The sequence below is a fragment of the Rhopalosiphum padi genome, chromosome 3, assembly GCF_020882245.1.
Source record: "Rhopalosiphum padi isolate XX-2018 chromosome 3, ASM2088224v1, whole genome shotgun sequence".
Taxonomy (NCBI): domain Eukaryota; kingdom Metazoa; phylum Arthropoda; class Insecta; order Hemiptera; family Aphididae; genus Rhopalosiphum; species Rhopalosiphum padi.
The window spans coordinates 27,453,795-27,477,333 of record NC_083599.1 but is presented as its reverse complement, the minus strand read 5'-3'; the positions used below and the strand labels follow the sequence as shown (position 1 = coordinate 27,477,333).

General features: G+C 28.1%; 1 protein-coding gene across 3 annotated transcripts; it reads left to right on the top strand.

The window, feature by feature from the left end:
- Positions 1 to 11,390: 11,390 nt before the first annotated feature.
- LOC132924212 (E3 ubiquitin-protein ligase COP1-like) lies at positions 11,391 to 23,306 on the top strand. 3 transcript variants are annotated; one of them, XM_060988383.1, is made up of 11 exons: positions 11,391 to 12,228; positions 13,570 to 13,685; positions 17,580 to 17,743; positions 17,810 to 17,978; positions 18,076 to 18,178; positions 18,393 to 18,573; positions 18,633 to 18,779; positions 22,314 to 22,505; positions 22,594 to 22,743; positions 22,898 to 22,974; positions 23,056 to 23,306. In XM_060988383.1, exons 1-11 carry the CDS (start codon positions 12,118 to 12,120, stop codon positions 23,206 to 23,208), a joined length of 1,563 nt encoding a protein of 520 aa, XP_060844366.1. In that variant the 5' UTR covers positions 11,391 to 12,117; the 3' UTR covers positions 23,209 to 23,306. The 3 variants fall into 3 exon arrangements, with proteins under 3 accessions (XP_060844366.1, XP_060844365.1, XP_060844364.1); XM_060988382.1 differs by having other exon boundaries at positions 11,394 to 12,228; positions 18,073 to 18,178; XM_060988381.1 differs by lacking the exons at positions 17,580 to 17,743; positions 17,810 to 17,978; positions 18,076 to 18,178; ... (4 more) ...; positions 22,898 to 22,974; positions 23,056 to 23,306 and adding an exon at positions 15,143 to 17,504 and having other exon boundaries at positions 12,202 to 12,228.
- Positions 23,307 to 23,539: the final 233 nt, after the last annotated feature.

Here is a 23,539-nt window from a genome sequence, read left to right as displayed (position 1 = left end):
AAATTTGTTTTTGACTATTAGAAAAAGTGATTATTCACAATCATTTAATATAGTATTTGTAGTATTGCGTCTTAGATTTATTATCATAAAATATATTTAAAATAAAAATTATATCTATTCATTTATATATTTATACATAAATATTATTAAGGTTAAGAATCTATGATATATATCATACATTGCTACTTAGGTAGCATGGCGGGCTAAAATGTCGAGTGTAAGGAATGCTGACTTAAGGTTTTCTAGTACGCATCGTGGTATATAATAACCACCGATGCGTATTTGGAGATTGGAGACGTGAATAGAAATACGACAGTGGAGAAGATTTCGTGACGTTCAGCTCGGCCATCTGCAAACACCCATACTCACGGCATACGTCCGCATACCATACCCAGATCGGTAACCATCATATTCTTTACACATTATTATATAATATTATCTGTCTTATATTTTACGATATATCTATATACTTATATATATATATTATATAAATATATTCTATAGTACTTTACTTAAATAAGGTAATAACAATAATCTCTATTATAGTGTTAATATTACACAGCGAGGTCCTGCAGTTCATAACTTTGCTATCATAGCGAATACACAGATATCCACCAAAAAAAGGTCTGATCCAAATTGCAACCCGTTTTTTTTTTTTGTGGTACACACAAGTTGCGGTCCAATTAATATTTACAAAATCTATAAAATAATATAATATAATATATACTATATATAATATTACCGTTTTTGCTGATGTATTTCTTTTCTAATTTTGGTTGTTTTACTTTTTTTTTATGATGGTGAATAAAAAATGTTTAGTGAATGTATTAAATGTATTGATTTTACAATAACATGGAAGAGCTTCAATAATATATATATTTTTTTGTAGCTTAATAAATATTTAAATTTTTTAAATATTTTATAGTTCAAAATTCATAAAACGTGAAGTTTTTTATAGGCATTTTAAAAAAATATACAATAAAATCCATAAAAGTTTATGCAGGTACAAATACACAATAAGAAATTTTGTTTACTTACAATTTACAATAGCGCAATGAATGATAGTATAGTTTTATACCTAAAGCTTGAAAATTGAATTCAATGTACTTACCAGTTACCTCATATAAGTGATTCTTACAGAAATTTAAAAGTATTGAAAAATGTACTGCAAGCATATATTACATGACGTCAAGACCTATACTGCAGTCTTCGTTATTTCATTTGATTTATCTTGATGAAATTCAAAAATTCATTTTTTTTATAAATTATTAAATTATTATTTTAATATTATCATGTGCATTGTGCAGTTGTACCGTCATTGATCATACATTTTTATATACCTAGTACTAATAGTACTATAGTATCATATTTAAAAAATATTGACGTATAATTTGTATGTCTATTATAGTAATATATTGTATACTGTATATACAGTATATAGTACTTTTTAATCGTTGAATATTAAGTTTCAAGGATTGCTATTCGTTTTTTTATCGTTTTACAAAGGCATCTGATGTTTCCTCACTCTCTTCCAAAATAAATATTTTCTTGACACGACACTGAGAAGAAAAATACTTGAAACCTATTAATTATTAGTTATTAGTATTAAGGTTTTTATTAGTTTATTATACCTAGTACTATTAAGTATAGCAAAAGTTCACCTAACCCCGGTTTTTTTTATCTTCTTTGTGGTAAAGGTTTCATGAATGACCGTGAAAATGTATGTATGCATACGACAAAATACTATAACGATTGACCATTTAATTATTGCCATAACGACTGCGTACATTATACAGTGAATAAATACATTATTATGTACCTAAGCGCAATTATTATTATTATTATTATTATTAAATGTATATATATTTGTATAAAAACAAAATGCCTCTTTAATGGTCGGTCGAGCGTCCTTAATTGCTGCGATTCTAGAAGTGGTTATTAATAACTATTACATTAATGATAACAATATTGCGATGTCTCGCAAACCCCCATAAAGTCTGCGTTTCCTAGTTTTGACTTGATATCGTAAAAACAATGCGCAAACTTCACGCAACGGCCGAGACGATGTGCGTATGCGGGTCATAGGTGTATTACACAACCACACACACACACACACACACACACACACACACACACACATAATATAATATATTTCATAATAAACATAAATACTAAAGTGCGTATAACGTATATTATTATATTAATATTATGTATAGTGCTTATAATATTGTAGTATTTTACGTACACTGTGGGACGGCAGAAGTTTCGCGAAAACTTGTACTTGATACGCCGCAGGATAATTGGCTAATAACCAACTCCACAGCGATATGTGTATGTGTGTGCTCGTGTTATTCTGCATAGGACATTTAATCATCCAGACCCCCAATGAAGATAAGCGTGTGCAGTGTGTATATATATATATATACAGTTATTGTCTATAGCTTTGACAAATGACCGTTTTCAAACACTCGGACCAGTTACAGCTATAATAATAGTAATATACAGAGCGAGGGCAAACGATGATATTATATTATACAACACGAAATGTGTAGTGAGTATACGCACGTGTTATTGAGTGAGCTATCGCTAAGTATATACGATTTGAGTAATGCAGTACAGCTGCGTACGAATGCGGACAACGTATAAGGAGCTGGACCACTGAACCAGTGATCGCTAGGAGTGTAAAAACTCCGAAAACCGGCAAAATTCACGTACCTACGTATGGTAGTTGAGTAGTTTACAAAAAAAAATAATAAACACATTTCATTCGGTCGAATCGTGATTTCAGATAAAATAATCTGCCGTGAACTTAATAGTTATGTTTTGATAAAAGTATAAAATGTGTCTGATACTTTTACGGGTATAATACCTACATAAAACGAAGATTCAAGTCAGGTATACGCGATGTTAGTTAGTAGTGGATACGTATTTTTTTCAGGGAAAAACAAATAAAACACGAATTGTTTCCGGGAAATTTGCTCGATCTGCAATTGCTTGAATCTCTTTGAATATAATGTATGAGTGTATGACACACTACACACATAATGATTTTGGACGACATACTATAATTCTTTTAACATTGTGCTTAGTGTTTTTATTTTACACTTACTAGTTGCTGCGGACATGGTTAAACTATATAAAACTACTTGTAAAATGTAAATACATTGTACATTCGTCATGTATAGCCATATACGAGTAGGTGCCTCGAGTGTTCAGGAGTGTTGTAATTGCACTTTATAATTTATAACATCATTGTATGTAAAAATTGTTAACTCCTCGAGGTGTAATCGGGTGTAAAGCGTATGGCGTATCTCGACAACGTCTATTAAGAAAAAATAGACAACATTACTGCCATAATATTATAATGATAACGTAGACCATAGTCCTTAAGTGTGATTCGATCAATTTATACATCCATCAAAGGTCAATCTTTAATTTGCCGAATGCTAAGTACAATTTCTAACAAATTCTAAAATAATTATTTTCAGAGTTACAGTCAAAAAATAAAAATCACGAACATTTTGAGATTTTTGGTTGAATTGCTGCAACTCGGTCAATTTCGGACTTAGAAAGTTGGTTAGAATAGGTGTTTACCGTTTAAGAAATAAAAAGTTGTGCTGCGCATACGCAAATCTAATTAAGTTTAAAAAATTCATAGGCCATAAAAGTGTATATTTTTATATTATAACAATCAACTAAAAAAACAGAATTTACATTGCAGAGTTCTACGCAGAGTGTTCTCAATTATTAGCATTCACACACTGTATATTTAAATGCAATATTTGTAGAAATAGATTTAAACTGAAACACAACCTAACTGATTGCCTTGGAATGTAATAAGGTATTACTTTTATAAAATTATAAGTTACAACTTTTCTTTGTATCCACCACAGGCATACATCACCAAACATCACCAAAACTTAAATATCATCAATGCTTTTTATTTAAATTTCAAAATTAAGAATTCAGCCAGTATTATTGACAATAAGTGATTAATTAATATGAGTAATGAGTAGGTAAGGTAGGTAAGGTAGTAATAGTGGTCAGATGTGTCAGATGTATGAAACGAGATGTATGAAACGTTATAGAAATTATAGAAAACGTTTTAACCGTTTAAGACGCGAAAGATTGAAATATATGTATCAGGAACATATGCTATGAGCGTGTGGCCGCTGAACAAGTAATTGCCGCCGCCGACACCGCCGCCGACACCGCCGCCAACACCGACGACGGCGTCAAAACTGAAGAACGAGAGTAGCGACTAACCCATGCAGTCCTGGTACCACGGACTCAATTTCGTCATCGAAATCAGCATCTTCGCTATTTACTTATTTATTTACTTATTTATTTTTTTTTTATCGATTTTCCGCTTACTTTAAAATGTAATGTGTACACACTACATACTTATTACTTATTATTTTTAATTGTTATTATTGTATTTAATAGATACCACTGATACCATTCATAATTAATTACTGACTATTTTTATTGTACTTAATTTGTGAAGGTACTCAATTTATTTCCCGTAGTCACCGTTTAAAATGGGTTACAACTTATTCATAATATTATTATAAATTAATTAATATTATTATTCATAATTATTCATAATTCATGAATTCGTGATATGATTTAAATTTACCGTATTAGGTATTTACGATTTACCTACTTATATAAGTTATAACTTATACATATTATTTGATATTTGTATGTTTCAATTTTCAAGTAGTATTTTTATTGAATTATTTTTTTAGTTTACCAATTGTGATCTTATTTTCAAATCACGTGAATATAACAATACTACCCTAGAGACTGAAAGTCTGAAAATGAATTCTGTATTATTATATCACATAATCTTTAATTATTGTATTATATTAGAACATTTAGAACGTTGGTCAGACCGTAATTCAGGTAATCAGGTAATTCACGATAAATAGCTTATATTTGCTTTATTGAAACACTAGTATACATTTGAATGATTGTCTCTTCAGTAGTTCTCGCGTTGAAATATTGTTGGTCCAAATCCAAAATTAAACTTTATTTATATTTGTTACATTCTTACATGTAAGTAAAGGTATTGTTTTTTATATTTTAGTTTAATGATAATAAAAGCATATATAAATACAAATCATACAAAATTAATATTCAATTATTTGTAAATCCCTAACGCGAACTGAGCAAACCCACTTTAGCTAATTATTTACTACAAAGTTAAAATAGAAGATTCAATAGTAAATACTGGAGAAAATTAAGTCATAATTTGTACATTGAAATACAAATTGATATTTATTTACATAAATTAATTATTTATCGAATTAATCATCATGGACATTACAGAAACAGAACGAGTGTTTTTTCGGCTTTAAAATTAATTATTCGTAGTTTATAACTTTATATAAGTTATAAGTTATAACTGTTTTTATAATTTACAAGTACCATTACTACCATTGACAGGCCTTGCAAGGGTCTTAACCGGAGTAGTACTATAGTAGACAGTAGTAGACTAGTATTTTGCGAGGTACCTCACCACACCTAAACACACCTTAATTTTAAATACTTAAAATGTAATAACTACTCTCAATTTTTATGAATCAAAATACTCCGAAGAATATTCTGCTGCAGAATATGAAATTAAAAATGTATGTTGTCATTTAAAAAAATTAAAACTTACAACATTGTAACGATGGAAAATATTAAAAATACAATATTTTTAAAAAATAAATGTTGTTTTATTTCAACTGAAAATTATGTAAAAAAAAATATTAATATAGATTTTGAAATAATGGGGGTTGTTTGATCTCTCCGTAAATAAATTATAAGATAAATTATTAGCAATGTATCGTGTATGTATGGATTTTCAATCAATTAAAATTGGTCGAGTTTACTTCAACCAACACTGGAAAAAAATGTACTTTATAACCTCCTCTAATCACACAAAATGTACCAAATAGATTCATTTTTCTGTCAGAAGAAGCTTTTTATTTACTATTAAAAGTATCTTTAGACACAAAAAATAAACACATTGTTAAATCAACACATTTTATCACTAAATAAATAGTCCTTAAATCCTTTTTAAACTAGTTATTGAGTGCCGTTTATAGTTCAGATAGCACTATAACAGATATAATAGGGAACTTTATTATAAACATTACCACCACAATACATATAATTTAGTAATTGATTAACATTTTTATAACTCATAACAAAAGTTCATTAATTTTAATTATTACGAGTTTGTTATTGTCGTATAATAATGTAATAATATAGTCTTCGTGTTTTAATATTTTATTCAAACATAACATTATTCTAAATTCTTATTTCATTTCATTAAAAATAATATTTTATTATTATCAAGTTAGTAGATTTGTGGCGATGTATGTACAATTGCTTAAGTAATTCAGCGTAATATTAGTCGCATTAACTATTTTTTGTGTCGTAAATATAAACATTATAAACGATATGTATACAACGATATTTCTAGACAAATTATCATTGCAATGTGTAAATTATTATTTACTGTGACATTTATGTACCTATCCATATATAATAACTAATAAGGCTATAAGGCTATAGTAATAACTTCTAATACTATGATGCGGAGCAAGTTGATCTAAAACATTTTTCTTTTGTAATTGTTTGTTATATTCTTATAAGTATGCATTAACGCATTTACAATCGATTTTCAATTAAATTACCATATATACCTATTTCTAAGTTATTGGTATGCGATATAGAAATATTGGTACATTTACCGTACATCTTGATTTACTCAATAGCTATATATTCTAATAAAAAAAACATAAACTTATCATTATTAAACAAAATACGGTTTCACGTTCTCACCGATACACATCATTCAACGATTATATACCTATTACTCTATTACTCACACTATATAAAATGTTTTTAACCATAAAATAATTTAATTATAAATGGTTTACCTATACTCCTGTCTCCTATATATATACCTATATATTTTAGGTATCATAGATACATCGTACATATAATATATATATAAATGTATATTATTATATACAAACTATTAAGTGTAGAAAACAAAACTAACTTGAAATCTATGAATAATTTAAGATTCGGTCTGTATACATTATATATTAGCATTTAGCTGTACCTATAACCTGTAGTTATATGATGTGCAATAATGTAGTCAATGCTACAAAATGTGGAAAATTAGTGAATATTGATACCACGTTGTGATATAAGTATATTATTAAGTACCTTGCCCATATAGTTCCCCATACTATTATCAAAATGATAATGTATTTTTAAATGATCATAATTCGATATATTTTTCTTTAATTTAATCGATAAATTAAATTATTATATAAAATATTACATTTTAAATTTTAATATTCGTTTGTAAAAAAAAATTGTTTTAATTATCATCATTTGACTATTTTTTTTTTTTTTTTTTTGTAACTGATTAAGTATAAACCTTTAGCAGGTACTTACTATAATGATTTCTAGCATAAAAGTGATGCTTGCTTTTCTAATAATTGTATTTAAATTTATAATTATTTTATTATACATAGCTAAAATATATTTATATAATGCACATTATTGTATTTGTATATAACTAAATATTTCGTCAATTTATCTTTCCATTTTTGCATTTTTGAAATTTTCTGAATACACAAGATTTCGAGTTCTATATACAAAATAAATATCATAAAATATTTTTTAGAAATAAATAGGATGATACTCTGAATAGTTTTTCATATACTTATACTATGATTTATCATTGAAGTAATTCTAATTTAATGCATCAATTAAATAAATGGCTTATTCAATTGAAAACTCAAAAACTCAAATTTTGTTATACAGCAGAGCAAATTATCCAGTTTTATTTTACAAATTTACACAGCTGAAAATAAATATAAAATTATAAAAATAGCCAACATTTTCAAAAATTAAAAAATTAAAAAATTAAAAAAAAAAATTTAATAAAAATATGACAGTTACATATAAGTTATATATAACATGCCAATGCCATATCCCTTATTTTCACAAGATTATTCCATATTTTAATTATAAATATAGCTTAAAAGGACGGCCTAGATACTATAGACTATTGATTACAAATTTACAATCTATAAAATTCATTAATTTATACAGTATTGTGCAATACCAACTCGGCTAGGTACACATTTTCGGCGTAACAAAACATGGCCATTGGCCATGCGTATAATTGAATATACCAACAAAAAAAAAACTAACATTTTAAAATGTCGTTTATATAAATTTGTATAAAATAAATATTGTTTGTATAATTTTTTATAAATCACAATATTATTTATAAATATTTTAATTTTATAAATTTATTTTTTGAATTTTGTTGAATTTTATTATTTTTCTTTCATATTGAACATAATGTATATATATATATTTTTTAATGGCAATTTATTTTTTTGTTAGCCCTTTACAAACTTCAAAATGACACAAATGTGTGTATATAAGTATGTACTATAACTATACTAGGACGGCGAGAACGATTCATTCGAAGATATACCTGCACTCTGTAGGAATCTAAAGGGACAATAGAATATATAGACCACTAGATTACCTATGTATCCTACCTATGGTCGAACGGACTAACGGGAATGTCCATAGATAACAAAGACTTCATTGTTACTTCTTTCATACAATGGATTGGAATCATGGATGGAATCAAAAAAAAACTGATCTTAAATAAATAATTAATAACACGCTTCTAGTAAAATTTTTCATAGTTAAATTTCCCAATTCTGTTTTTAGGAGTTCAATGTTAAAAAAATATGTAGGAAGTTTATTTTAAAATTTTGTTAAGAATTTTCAAAGTACAATCTGAAGGATACTTTACGACAAAACATTTTTTTTCCTGAATTCATATCACTTTACTAAATAGTAGTTTTTTTTAAAGATTTTTATAATTATTGTATAGCTATTAACTTTAAAACCTAGGTTAGAACGAATTGTTTTGATCGATTACAATCTAAAGTTTAGACTTGGCGCATCGTTATAAAAATATAAAAACAATAATTAATAAGTCGAATTATTTTATAATAATTCAGCAATAGAAATTAATTTATTTTAATAATAGCAGATATATTTTAACTGAGAATAAAAAATTGGTATCGCCTTATAGTGACCTTAATAAAACTATAGTTTTAATAATTTAAAACAACATACGTATTATATGTAGATAGGTATTGTACGTTTAGCGACAATTATAGTAACAGAATAGTATAGTATACCTATAAGTTGATTAGCAAAGAAGGTGTCTCGTGACAGCAACTAATCTATAAAATATCTATCTATATATGTTATTAATTAATATGACCAAGCGACATTATCGACCTAACTTATCGATTGTACATATAAACTTATATTTTTCCTTAAAACCAAATCGAGCATAAAACACCTCTACATTAAAATTTAAAATATAGTATGAACAATAAACCTATAAACTAAAATATGTAGAGACTTGTGGTAGATTTTTGAAATGTTTATACTTAGATAACGTAAGAATATTCAAAATTACATTTAAACATTCTGAACTAATTAAATATGACCAATGTTGTAGAATGTAGGTCGTAGGAATACAATGTTATATATATGTACGAGCTATTCCTATATTCCTATATTGTTGTATTAAATGTTTGTATAGTATGGATCAAAAGAAACTATGATCAACCGATGATTAAAATTTATAATAGGAGTATAGGACTACCTATATCATTAAATTGACAATATAATATAACATTAATTATAGGTAATTATAATGATAAATACATTTTATGATAAATAAATTAAATAATTGAACAAAATTAATTTATTGGTTTTAAAATACCTTTTCCATGCAGACAAATAAAATTACATTTCAAACATTGTTGGGTTTATTTTTCTTATAATATACTATCTGCCATTGATGATGCGAAGATCAACAACCTAGAAAAATTGCATTTTTGAATTAATTGATTATCACAGTCCACAGAACTAATTCCATTTGAGGTCGATTTCAATAAAACAACAGCGTGTCTATATTTTATATTTACTTACCTATAACACGAAATTCATTATGTGTAATACGAAATTATATAAATAAGTGTTCAACGACTTGTTGTTATTTATTTTAATTAGGTTATAACAAATTATAATTTGTAAATTATTTTTAATCGTATTAAAACATAATATTTGATAAGTTTTTATGCTTTTTTCGATGGCTGTGACAATAATTTATAAATTATAGACTTAATGCCCAAAGACTAATACTAATTGTTTAACTATACGTAACTATAGATTTAAACTATTGGACGATTTAAATAAAGTTACAAGTTAAAAATAGAATAATATATTAATATGGTAGGTATAATCAGTTTTATTTAAATAAGTGTTTGTGTACAGTTGTTACTAAAATGTGTGTAATGCAAACAATTACAAAAAATAGGCATACAGTGGCGTCATTTCAATTATTTTTTTTAAATACGCATGGCGTAGGTATAGAGCAGGCCACTTAAGCGCAAGCCACTATCAATTATTCTGGCCAATAAATTTATAAAGTGGGCCAAATTACTACAGTATTGGATTTTAAATACGCAAAATGTATACCCTGCGAGGTCCAAATGACGCCATTATTATATGTTCAAAATTGTGTTGTGTTTCCAATAACCTATAGAAACATTGTTGTGAACATCACTGTCCCAACCATTCAACTCGATTATATTTCGTATGTATGGAAACCCGATATACATACATGAGCCTCGGCAATAAAATATCATCTCAATCATTAGGTACCCCAAATATCGATACATTTTGCAATCATTCAATTGTTTATTAATCGATGAAATTTTAAAATCATATCACCTAAGCTTTGTAAAATTCAACCGTCGGTTAACCACGATGGCTATTTAATTTTTTAACCGACGGCCAAAGACCAACACGATAATACACTGCCACACTGGTATAGGTATTATAATATAAACGTTATTATTACATTCGCCACGCAAATTGCCTATACGAGACCCCTTAATAATAAAGTGACGATCGCGTCCTATTCTTTCTACGCCACTTAAAATATTATAATGTCCGCGTCTCAATCGTAAGTAACTGGACGACTTATTATAGTGAGCAGTGCCTATTTTAGGTATTATGTTTTCGTCGTCGGGTCGCGGCCCGGTCGTCGTTCCGTCCGGAACACCCGTCGGCCGCGGTCGGTAGCCGTCGCGATGCACTCGGGGCGGAGCTGAGGCGGCGACGTTGAAGTCGACGCGCCTACGGGGCTATCGACGAAAGGCTTACGGCTGACTACTATTCAAATAGTAATAATAATAATAATAATACACCCGTCGTCGTGCCGCGTCTCGGCACGTCGTCGAAGGTCGCGCCAGATCGCCGCGGTGCCCACGACCTCAGGTACCATGTCCGTGATCTGTACACGATCGCTTGCAGCAGCTCTATAGGATATTAATATTATTGTGAACATCGCCGCCGCCGCCGCTAAAACGTTGTTATCACCGACGTAGCCGTCGCTGTGGTAGTTATCACGGTTATCACCATAGATACCCGCCGATACGGTTGGAAGATCTACGGTTATCACGATCGTCGATTTTTTTTTTCACTCTCACTCGCTCGCTCGCTCTCTCTCTAACCCGTTTAGTGCACAGGCTGGACCACGGGCTCTTTTTGTACTTTTACTCGCCGCGCCGACTAAGAACTACGAAGAAACACGAAAATATTTCTGTGAAATCGTAAAGTCCCCTCACGTAGGCCGCCACACAGGACGTGTTGTTGCGGACTTCCGACGGATAACGGTTTCCCTATCAATATAGGGGCTGAGCAGCTGAGTGGAAAGGGACAGAGATAGTGCCCTAGCGAATCGCTATCTCCGTCCGCGGCGGTTATCTTCGTTCCGTTGATAGGTTTTTTATTATTATTTCGCCTATCTTGCGCGGTCACGTTCCACACCGTTCCGACGTTCGCCGACAATCACTCGTTCCGCCGCCGCAGTTCTCTTGGACACGATCAGCGACGTATCTATTTCGCTAACCATTCCAGCTCCGTTCCAGCAGCATCCGGCCCCATCCGAATGCGCTGTTCGAGACTTCCGGCGTCGTATTAACAACCATGTACTTACGTGCATCCACGTCGCTCTCACGTATCACCGCCATCGCCAACCGTAGTTCGCCGGCGGTTGTCAGACGTAGAGATTACAGCGACAACGTCGACAGTGCAAAGGTGAGGTTTACTGATGGGTGTTCAAACGTAACAGATAGTCCTGTAGTGTCTATGCCCCTACTGTATTTCAATTGTCTGGCACACATCTTTATAGTAGTAAGCACTAAGCGATCCTCGTCCCATTTATTTTGTCAAATGTAGGAAGCAATGGACTAACAGATTCAATGTTTTTTTCGGATACATTTTCCATTTTAAATATCTTTTTATATCTTAAAGATTGAATCCATAGGCGCAAATAGGGCGAGGCCTGGGGGGTTTAGCCCCCCCCTAGAATTACTATAGCCCCCCCAAAAAACTAATAATTTAATTATAGAATTATAATAAGTTCGAAATCCAGTACAGAACTGAGATATCCCTCCCCCCCCAAATTTCAAATACTATTTGCACCAATGATTAAATTGAAACTACAATTTGGGTTTTTTGTATTATATACCTATATATTGGTACTTATCGACTATCGCGACTACCTAACCAAATAACTGTTCGGTATTAGACGGGAAACAATGGAATGTTTTTTAGTTGAAGATAAAACTGCGTCTACACTTATACAAGCAATAAAAGACAATATAAATTAAGTACAACTATTTATTCTAATTGTTGGCGTAGTTATAAAACAGATGAACTACATAATGCTGGTTTTAATCAATTAGCCGTCGGCCACACTTACAATTTTGTTGATCCCCAAACTGGTGCTCACCCACATAATTTCATAAGGTTGTGCGGATTCTTTAAATGGTGCAACTAAAAAAGTAGGTTTGTTAACATATAAACAGTTATTTGGTTGAATTGGTGTCAAAAGCACAATAATCCATGTATAGGCATTTTAAATCGCATGGCTAAACATTTTCCTCCTCGAGTTGATTATTTTTATTATAATTGTTTTAATAACTTAATTAATTTCTTTAAATTATGCGTAAAGAAAGGTAGTCGCAATAAGTACATATATATCTATCTAATGCTTTAATGTTTTCAATATCAGTAGATAAATTTAAAAATGTATATCACTAAATTTATAAAGTACTCAGGTAAATGACCTATACTAGGTTTTGTCCATCATATTTTATGAACAGTGGTAAGTACTAATAACAATATAATAAAACATCCCACCAATATTATATCTTCAAATCTATTTTTTTTTTTTTAATCTTCTATGATAAATGATGTTAAACCCATATAGTTTCATAAATATTGATAAAAGTCTTTTAACTTACTGATACATATAAATGTTGTCTTTCTAGTCAACAGGTGCTTATAAAGGAAAAAATATAATCTTATTAACATTGAAGATGTTTATTTTTCATTGAATTAACAAAAAATAATTTTAGATGTTTAATTTTGCAGAGAGGACTTGTCGTTGGTGTTTACATTGACAATTCTGGAAATAACGTGAAACTTACACCAGCAGCTGAACAGATAAATCAAGAAAGTGATGGAACAATTTTAAAAGCATTAAAAATGTAAGTACCTATATGATGTTAAAGTTATTTTAATAGTTTTAAGAGCGGTGAAAGTATTTTTTAATGTTTTAATCTATATTTTTCTGCAATTTATTTAACCATCCAAAATATATTATGTTATTTTATTTTTTAATATTTTTAAGTTATGATTTATGTTAACATTATTTCATTATGCTACATTATCCCATCTAAATACATATCATTAGTTTTTAATTACACTGTAAAATTAATAATAATTATAGGTCAGTTATAAATAAATTACCTTTATACGAAACTTCTTATTTATCATCTTCATACCTACCTATAAATTGTAAAAAGTCAAAATAGTAAAACAAATTATATACTTTAATAATCAATTCAGTGGTATAACTAGGATTTACAATGATCTTGTCAATATTATAAGTCGTCAGGCCTTGAATTTAACAAGCATGCTAATATGTTTTTTAAGCATTACAAAATATATAAAATATAATTAGATATATTTAATTTTAGTAACTCATTTTTAAAATTAAATTTATCTTTGAATCAATAAAATATTGACAAAATAACAACAGCACCTACTGTCAATTTAAATACCTCAGCTCACATAAATATAACTTGTATTTTATTTTTAATAACTTCATTAAAAATATATGTATATAAATCAGAATTATAGTAAATACTTCTTGTTAATATTGTTTATCAAAAGTCAATTTTATTTAAAAGTACTAAATTGAATGTATTTGTGTTCATATTTTATTCAAAATTTGTTAAAAATAAATAAACCTTAGTACTTATATATTATTAATTATAGTTAAAGAAGTATTTTATCCCTACTTAATACTGAATACAATTGAATATACTTATAAATTAAGTAATACAATTCAATCAGAATTAAATTATTATTTTAATTTCCTATATTTCTATATTTATGTGAGTGTGTTACATATAGAAAAATAATTTAGGTACCTTATACGTACTTAGATTATTATTTTAACTGATAAATTTATATATTTATTTAGCAATTTGTTTTAAGTTTGCTCCTCGTAAACTGAAATGATAAGAGATGATTATGTACTTATTAATGTGTCATAAGTATTAGGCATGAATAATAAATCATATTATTTTTATTGTGGCATTAAGGATATCCTAACCTTCCAGATAAACTTTTTCTCCAAAAAATATATTTTACAAATACTTCATTACTTTTCACTTTTGATTTGCTTTTTTTAAGTTATTTATTTTTTTATATCGCTGAAGCCATATTTACAGATTCTTATTAAATACAAATTTGGTAGGTATTTTTCTTTCTTATTTTCTTTTATACATTTTTATTAGTATTAAAAAATTGCTATTTTTAGCATTATATTAGTTTATTATTTAAAGTAGTTTACAGTTAATTTCTCTTTAAGATTTTGAATTTATGCCTGTATGATATATTAATATTTAATAAAACATATTATTTCTTATTGTTTCAGTTTGCGACATACTAAAATGTATTAAAATTAAAATTAAAAACCATGTCTGAAATGACGGAGGAAGAGAACTCCGGATCACGTGCAATCAAACGTCAACATTTGGATTCCACTGACACTTCATTATCAAACTCTTCATCTGATTATTCTTGTCCTGTATGCTATGATATTATCCATGAAGCACATATCACAAAGTGTGGGCATTCATTTTGCTATAGTTGTGTTTCTAGAAGTTTAGAAACAAATTCGTCTTGTCCAAAATGTGGTAACTTGTTATCAGGAGGCATTTGTGATATATTTCCAAATCTAGCTCTTGATAAATTGGTAACCAAGTACAAACTAGTAAACCCTGGACGTAAATTAGAAAACTCTAGTAAACTAGGTTTAATTGCTGGACTACGAGGATTTGTCAATGCTGAATCTAAAAAATTAACCTTATCTGACGTTGATGCAATGTTGGAACTTTTAAATCGACGTAAGCGTAAACTTGAAGCTGAGTCGGCTTTGGCTCAAAATCGGTTACTTTTTGAATTCCTTGAAAGGTTATTATGTGATAAAGAATCACAAATGCGCCGGATCGGAAGACAAGTGGAGTTAGTGAAAAAAGATGTAGCTTTTGTAAAAAAAATTTTAAAAGAATGGGAAGCCAAGAAACCAGTAGCTTCTGATATAGAACATAATAATATCAATGAAAAATTTGATAATACTCCTCCAATAAATAGTGTAAATAATTGTATCCCTGGTAATATTCAACGTAGACGTATGTGTTCCCATTTTGATGATTTTGTTGATTGTTATTTTTCATTAAGAGCAAAAGAATTAGTATTTGGTAATAGACACTCATCTGAAGAAGATGGAAATGTTAAAGAAAAAGATCATGAAAAGGGATTGGACGAGTTTCGAGAAAATCTAGTGAAATTTTCCAAGTTTAATGCCCTTAAACCCATAGCTACCCTGAATTATGGCACTGATATATTCAATAACTCAACTATAGTGTCAAGTATTGAATTTGATAAAGATGATGAATATTTTGCAATAGCTGGTGTAACAAAACGCATTAAAGTATTTGAATATGATTGTGTATTACGCGACAGTGTTGATATTCATTATCCTTGTGTAGAAATGATATCTGCCTCTAAAATATCTTGTATTAGTTGGAATTCTTACAGAAAAAACACTGTTGCCAGTAGTGATTATGAAGGGGCTGTATGTGTGTGGGATGCAGGTACAGGTCAACGTACAAGGATATTTCGAGAACATGAAAAACGATGTTGGAGTGTTGATTTCAATAAAGCTGATGCTGGACTAATGGCTTCTGGATCAGATGATGCACGTGTTAAACTTTGGACACTTAATCAAGAACGGTCCGTTGCATGTCTTGAAGCAAAAGCCAATGTATGTTGTGTCAAGTTCAATCCAATTGGTGCTTCTTACCTTGCATTTGGCTCTGCTGATCATTGCGTTCATTATTATGATTTACGACATGCAAAACGTGCTTTAGCTATATTTAAAGGCCACAAAAAAGCCGTGTCATATGTCAAGTTCTTAAATGGAAAGGAAATGGTTTCTGCATCAACTGATAGTCAGTTAAAACTATGGAATGTCAATGAAGCCCACGAAGGATGTGTTCGTTCTTTTATTGGTCATGTGAACGAAAAAAATTTTGTCGGCTTAGCCACCGATGGTGATTACATAGCTTGTGGGTCTGAAAATAATTCACTTTATATTTACTATAAGGGATTACAAAGAAAATTATTTACATTTAAATTTGAAGCAAATAATGCAATTTTGAGTGCATCTGAAGAGGAAAAAGATAGACGGAGGGATGATGACGTTAATGAATTTGTTTCGGCTGTCTGCTGGCGTCAAACATCCAACATACTCATGGCTGCTAATAGTCAAGGAATAATTAAAGTTCTTGAACTTAAATAATTCTATGAATCATTTCATTATCACCATAAAATTGTACATTTTTAAATTAGTTAATGTTATTATTTATTTGTATGTAAACTTGTCTATTTATCTCATTTGTATGCAATATATTTTGGAATAGTGTGATATTATGTGTTTTATTATATGTACACCATTGACAAAGTGTATAATTAAATATTATTATGTTGTATTGATAAATTTAGAAATACCAATATTAAGTATCCGTGAATTTGTGTGCTTCCATAAGCAGAATGTCCAATGTCCTACATAGTATTTATAATAGATAAATTTATATTTTTATTATTATTATTATTATTATTATTATTATTATTACTATTAGCTAATTATAATTGTGTTGAAAATATTTTATGTAGATGAACAGTTTAATGTGAATGCAAATTTATTAGAAATATATTTATATAATTATATATGATTATAGTATTTCCTTATTTTTATTCCATTTTGAAACAATTTAGTTAAGTAATATAGTAATATTATATTTTTCTAGAGGAAAAAAGTTTATGGAAAAAGGAAAATCCCGATTATTTTTTAATACTAATCCTAAATATGGAACTATTGCTGTGGTTGGAATCGGTAAAGAAGAATTAGATGATAAAGAATATTGTGATGGCATTGATGCTAAAAAAGAAAATATACGCATCGCAACAGCTAGTAATACAATGACATGATTTATTTGTTAGTTTTAATTTTGTGTTTACTGAATAAATTGTATTCTAGAGGGTTGTCGCAGTCTTGTAGATTGTGGTATCCAAGATATATTTGTATCTTCTATGGGTGATTCAGAAAGTGCTGCTGAAGGTTCTACCCTAGGAACTTGGAAATTCCAAGAATATAAAAACAAAAAAGACTTAATTCCAAAAATATCGTTATTTGAAGATGCTCATAGGTTTGTATATTAATGATATAGAAAATACCATATTTTATTTTTATGCAACTAAATTTAAGTGAAAACTTATATTGGGCTTTTTTTAATGTAATAGTAGTGACGGGTGGAATCGGGGAATAATTAAATCCAATGCTCAAAATTGGTCAAGGAAGCTTACTGAATCAGCTCCTAATCATATGACTCCAATCATGTTCTCTAAAGTAATGTATAAACTTGATTATGAATTATACAATCATGTATGACTTATAATTGCTATAAGACATCAAGTGTAAAACAAATGTCTACCTATTTAATTAATTTTATTCAGTAATTTGTTTTGTATAAAAATTTGATATTTATTTTTAATTTTTAAAACTTTATTTTATTTACTTTATGGTTATTTGATTTGAAAAAAATGAACTATATTTTTTTTAGGAAGTTCAAGAAGTACTTGGAAAACATGGTGTTAATGTAATAGTTCGGGACAAATGTTGGGCCGAAGAAAAAAAAATGGGAGGCCTGTTAAATGTGGCCAAAGGCAGTATACAACCTTTATCATTTTTGGAAATCAATTATTCAGGTGGATCCGTTAACGACAGACCTATAGTTTTAGTTGGTAAGCTAATATAAGTACTGAAGTTGTGCAGTTGTAAACATTACTCTTATGTTTGACAGGAAAAGGAGTGACTTTTGATAGTGGAGGCATTTCAATCAAACCATCAGCAAGTATGGGTGAAATGCGAGCAGATATGATGGGTGCTGCAAATGTAGTAGCTGCCATCTCTGCAATAGCAGAGCTAAAACTTCCAGTTAATGTTATTGGCAAGTAAAAAATATATAAGTATTAATTTATTAAAGCCAAATTAATTTTACATAGTCTGTTAATGTAAATTATTATGTTAGTTTTTAATGTTGGTAAAGGAATAAAAAAAATATTAAACATAAATATGAAATACGGTTTAGTAATCTAAATGGTTAGGTAGACATAATTTGTTTATTTCAATCTATCTAATCTAAGTTTCATTACTTTAATACTGTGTAATCTAGTACAATGATTATATTTTATAATATACCAGAAAATTGTGATGACACATAATAGTTATAAGATCATCATATAAAAACCATATAAATAATAATAATCATATAAAAACATTATATCACTTTTGAGTTTCGAGTCTTAACTTTTTATTTACAGACATATAAACATAAAGAAATTAATAAATTAATGAAAACATTGGATTTATAAAAAAATTTAGATGCTTTGTTATTAAAATCAAAATTAAAATTATGATAATGTGAAAAAATGAAGTCGTGTTTAAATTAACTCAAACCTAACTAATCATCTATGTTAAGGCTGTGTCAAACCCTGCTACATAAGAGAGAATCTAGTGTCATGAATTGTATAGTCACATTTTAAGAAATTCCATCCCCAAATTCAAAAAACTAAAAGTGTTTCCAAATTATAATAAATGTAAACATTGTAGAAAAAATTTGTTTTTTTATCTTAGGGAATTTAATTTTCCCGGCTAAAATAAAAAATTTTTTGGTTTGTGTACAAAACTGCAGTTTTAATTTTTTATATTCCTGTATAAAAAGTAAAGTATTTTGTATCAATCGAGACTTGGGTTGGTGTTGACTAGAAATTGGATGTTGATGACTGCATTTTTTTAGTTTGGTCCTATAAAATACTATCTTAGCTAAAAAAAATTTTTTATTTTCTTTACTTTCTTAATTTAAAATATACTAATTTTATTTAGCATTTGTTGGTATATTTTGCTATAAATCCATTTTTTTGTAAAATGTGGGGCATTTTTCTCAAATTTTATATTTAATAAATATTATTTAATGTTATAAATTATTAATTATTAATTTTACAATTCATATTTTAAATTATTCTGACACCCATTACTACACCTACATCTGCAATAATAATAATTATTTTTAAATCAAGTTTTTTCACTTAGCTTAGTTCATTTTTCCATTTTTTTAAGGTATTTTGTAGGTCATCAATATCCTATCTCTAGTTATGACACTTAAAATGTTGAATTAGGCTTTAATAACTTTAACATTTTTCACACTAATTTGAGCACAATGACTAGTAGTTAAATGTAATCAGTGGTGACAATGTCAGTTTCAAATGGTATTGAATTAAAATAAAATCTGTACCAGTAAACAATAAAATACGGGACAACTTTCATGTACTTATATCCAAATATTTATAATTTGTATACCTATTTCCTACATCACCTTTGTCTACCACACTACCATCCACCTAAATTAGTTATTGCATCTTCTATATTTGTATGTACTAAGTTATCGACGTCACTGCATGTAATACAGATGGAAATGTTACGATGTGAAAACATAAAAATATATCCAAGTTAATAGTGTTGATCAGGTCTATGTACTCCTCACCATAAATGTCAAATCAAAATATATTTTAGGAGTATGTTATATTCCAATGTCTAGTAATATTAACTCATACATACAGTACATAAATACATTAGAAATAATGACATTAACATTAATATTAATATATATTATCTGAAGACTAAACCAGACACTAAATTCTTTAACAATGACTTAAGGCTTAAATATAATGGTGTTTGATTTCAAAAGGCCAATATGATATATAACAATTTTCTTTGCTTAATTTATATCAAATGATTGATTCTATGAAATAATTTTATTCTACTTTTTATTTAATGTTTACTACAAACAAATATTTGATTGTTAATTCTTTTAATCATAATGAAAATTTAATACCTATTGATTGTTATAACTTAGGTAAATTTGAATATTAAATTAAAAAATATTCACAATTGATTTTATCTACATTTCAATTTTAAACATACTAACTATGATGTCTTCAATAAATATCTAAACAATATTAATTAGACAATTATTATTATATATAAATTTAATTTCAAAAAAAAAATAATAAGTTCCTTAAACTTTATAAATTAACTAATAAACCAAATTATTATAGAACTAGTTATAAATTATTATCAAAATAATATTATACTAAATTTCTGAACAAAAATCAATAAACCTATAAATAATCCCAAAGACTTTTGAGATACTTTTAAAGATAAATAACAATATAATATTTTACTAAATAACACGCATTTAAATAGCCATTACTTTGATAATTTAGATACATTTACAAACAAATGTAGGTCTGCTTCTACTTCTATTTGCTTCTCGAGATCATCAATTAATTTTATTACCACTTGTTAAACCAGTCACTGATGATATAGTTGATTTATCCTCCTGTTACCTATCAATATCAATATTGTTTGAATGCATTTCTCAATTATTACCCAATATAATGTATGAATTACATTCAGTTCCACCTATACATATTTATAATTTAGACGCACCTTATCAGGCCAATATATTTTTTCATTTTCATTATTCTTATTTTTAGGCAATTTTCATTTGTGCTATACATATTTTACATCATTTGATTATTGAAATCTGATAACAAAGATGATATACAAAACTATCAATCCACCTTTAAATTAATTGTTTTATTAAAGCTATTTCAAAAACTTTTTAAACTTAAAATAATGTCTTTTCTTAATCATACACTTTCTAATATTCAGGCTTTTATAAAGCTATATCATTAATTACAAACTTTTAAATTTTTTAAACTGATTTGTTATGAATGAAGGGCAAGTACATACCGAGTATACAGATCTAAGGGAAGTTAAGTGTTTATACTACATTAATCACAATATTGTAATTGGAAAGCTGACACACTTGGGAGTAACTGATTGAATGTTATTATAGTTTGATTCATATTCCATGAGAAGTAAACAAGTGGAAACTAATAATCCCATATCTAGCTTAATCAAACTTTTTTTTTAAGTTTCCCCAGATATAGTCATCTAAACTTATTGTTAATACGAAATGGACATTTTTAACTTTTGGAAAACAGTCAACAATATAGAAAATAAAGAATCATAAATAAATATAAAATAATAGGTAATTTTACAATGTTTAAACCGGTAAATGTATATAAAAAAAAAAAAATTATAAATAAAAGTTTATGTTTTGATATTTATAAGTTAAGAATATGAGTAGGCTATAAATTTATAATAGAAGGTCATGCATGCGTTGGGTTTTAAAATAGGAAAAGCACTAAGATATTAGCTATACAATTATTATGTAATTAAATAATATTTTTCTCATCTATTCTTCTATCCTGTTTTCCCACATGTTTTTATGACTTGTAAAATATTTATTTGTTTTTCTAATTACTGTACTCTTTGCTCATTTGGAGCGTTATCACTTATTGTTTATTTTATTATATAGTCATTATTATTATTATTATTATTATTCACATTTTAGGTTTGACTCCATTATGTGAAAATATGCCTAGCAGTAGTGCAGTAAAACCTGGAGATGTTATTGTTGCCATGAACGGTAAATCAATACAAGTAGACAACACAGACGCTGAAGGTAGACTAATACTTGCAGATGCTCTATGTTATGCAGCTACATTTAAGCCAAAAATCACTATAGATCTTGCTACTTTAACAGGTTAATAAATATAATTATTCAAAATTACATTAAGAGAATAATTATATTACAATAAGTACAAAGAAAATATGCATGTGATGTTAAATAGGTGCTATGATGGTGGCCATCGGGGGAGCTGCTACAGGCGTATTTAGTTCCTCTGACATACCATGGACTGCCGTGCAGTCAGCTGGCTACTACACAGGTGACAGAATGTGGCGATTTCCCTTGTGGAACTATTATTCTTCATTGTTAAATGGTACTTACCACACAAATAAATTAAGTTAAAATAATTAAAAAAGTTCTCTAATGGACATGATATAACTGTTAGTTGATTGTATTAAGAAATCATCGTACAACTAATAAGCTTTATAATATGTTGACTATGTGTTTATTTATTATTGTCTCCATAGGTTATTCTGGTTTTGATTTAGACAATATTGGAAAAGGAAAAGGCGGTGGTGCCTGTACAGCTGCAGCATTTTTAAAGGTATATTTGTAAATATACAAAAAGTCTAATGTATCTAACAAATTAAGAACAATATCTTTATGTGTAATGTATATATTACAGGAATTTGCTCCTCCAGGCGATTGGATTCACATGGATATTGCTGGAGTAATGAAATCAGATGGAACTGATGGATTGTACATATCCAGTGGGATGTCTGGCAAACCTACAAGAGCATTAGTACAGTTCATTTCAAATTTTGCTGAAAAAAATTAACTTTGTGTCATACACATATACTTTTTGCTTAAGTTATCGCTATGAATATTGTAGTCCTTAATTATTTTTTGTAATAAAATTAATTATAAAATTTCCTATTTAATTGTTATTTATTAATTATTATGTATATAAATTTACCATAATTTACACTAAACAAACAACCTATATTGATAATATCAATAAAAAAAAAAAAGTTTTTACTGTTAACTGTCTGGAAGTATTGAATGATAAAAATATTTATTTTATTGATGAATGCTTTGGTTGTTGATTGTTTCTGAATAATTGAACCTATAATTAATGTCAAATAATAGAGCAACTAATGTATATAATA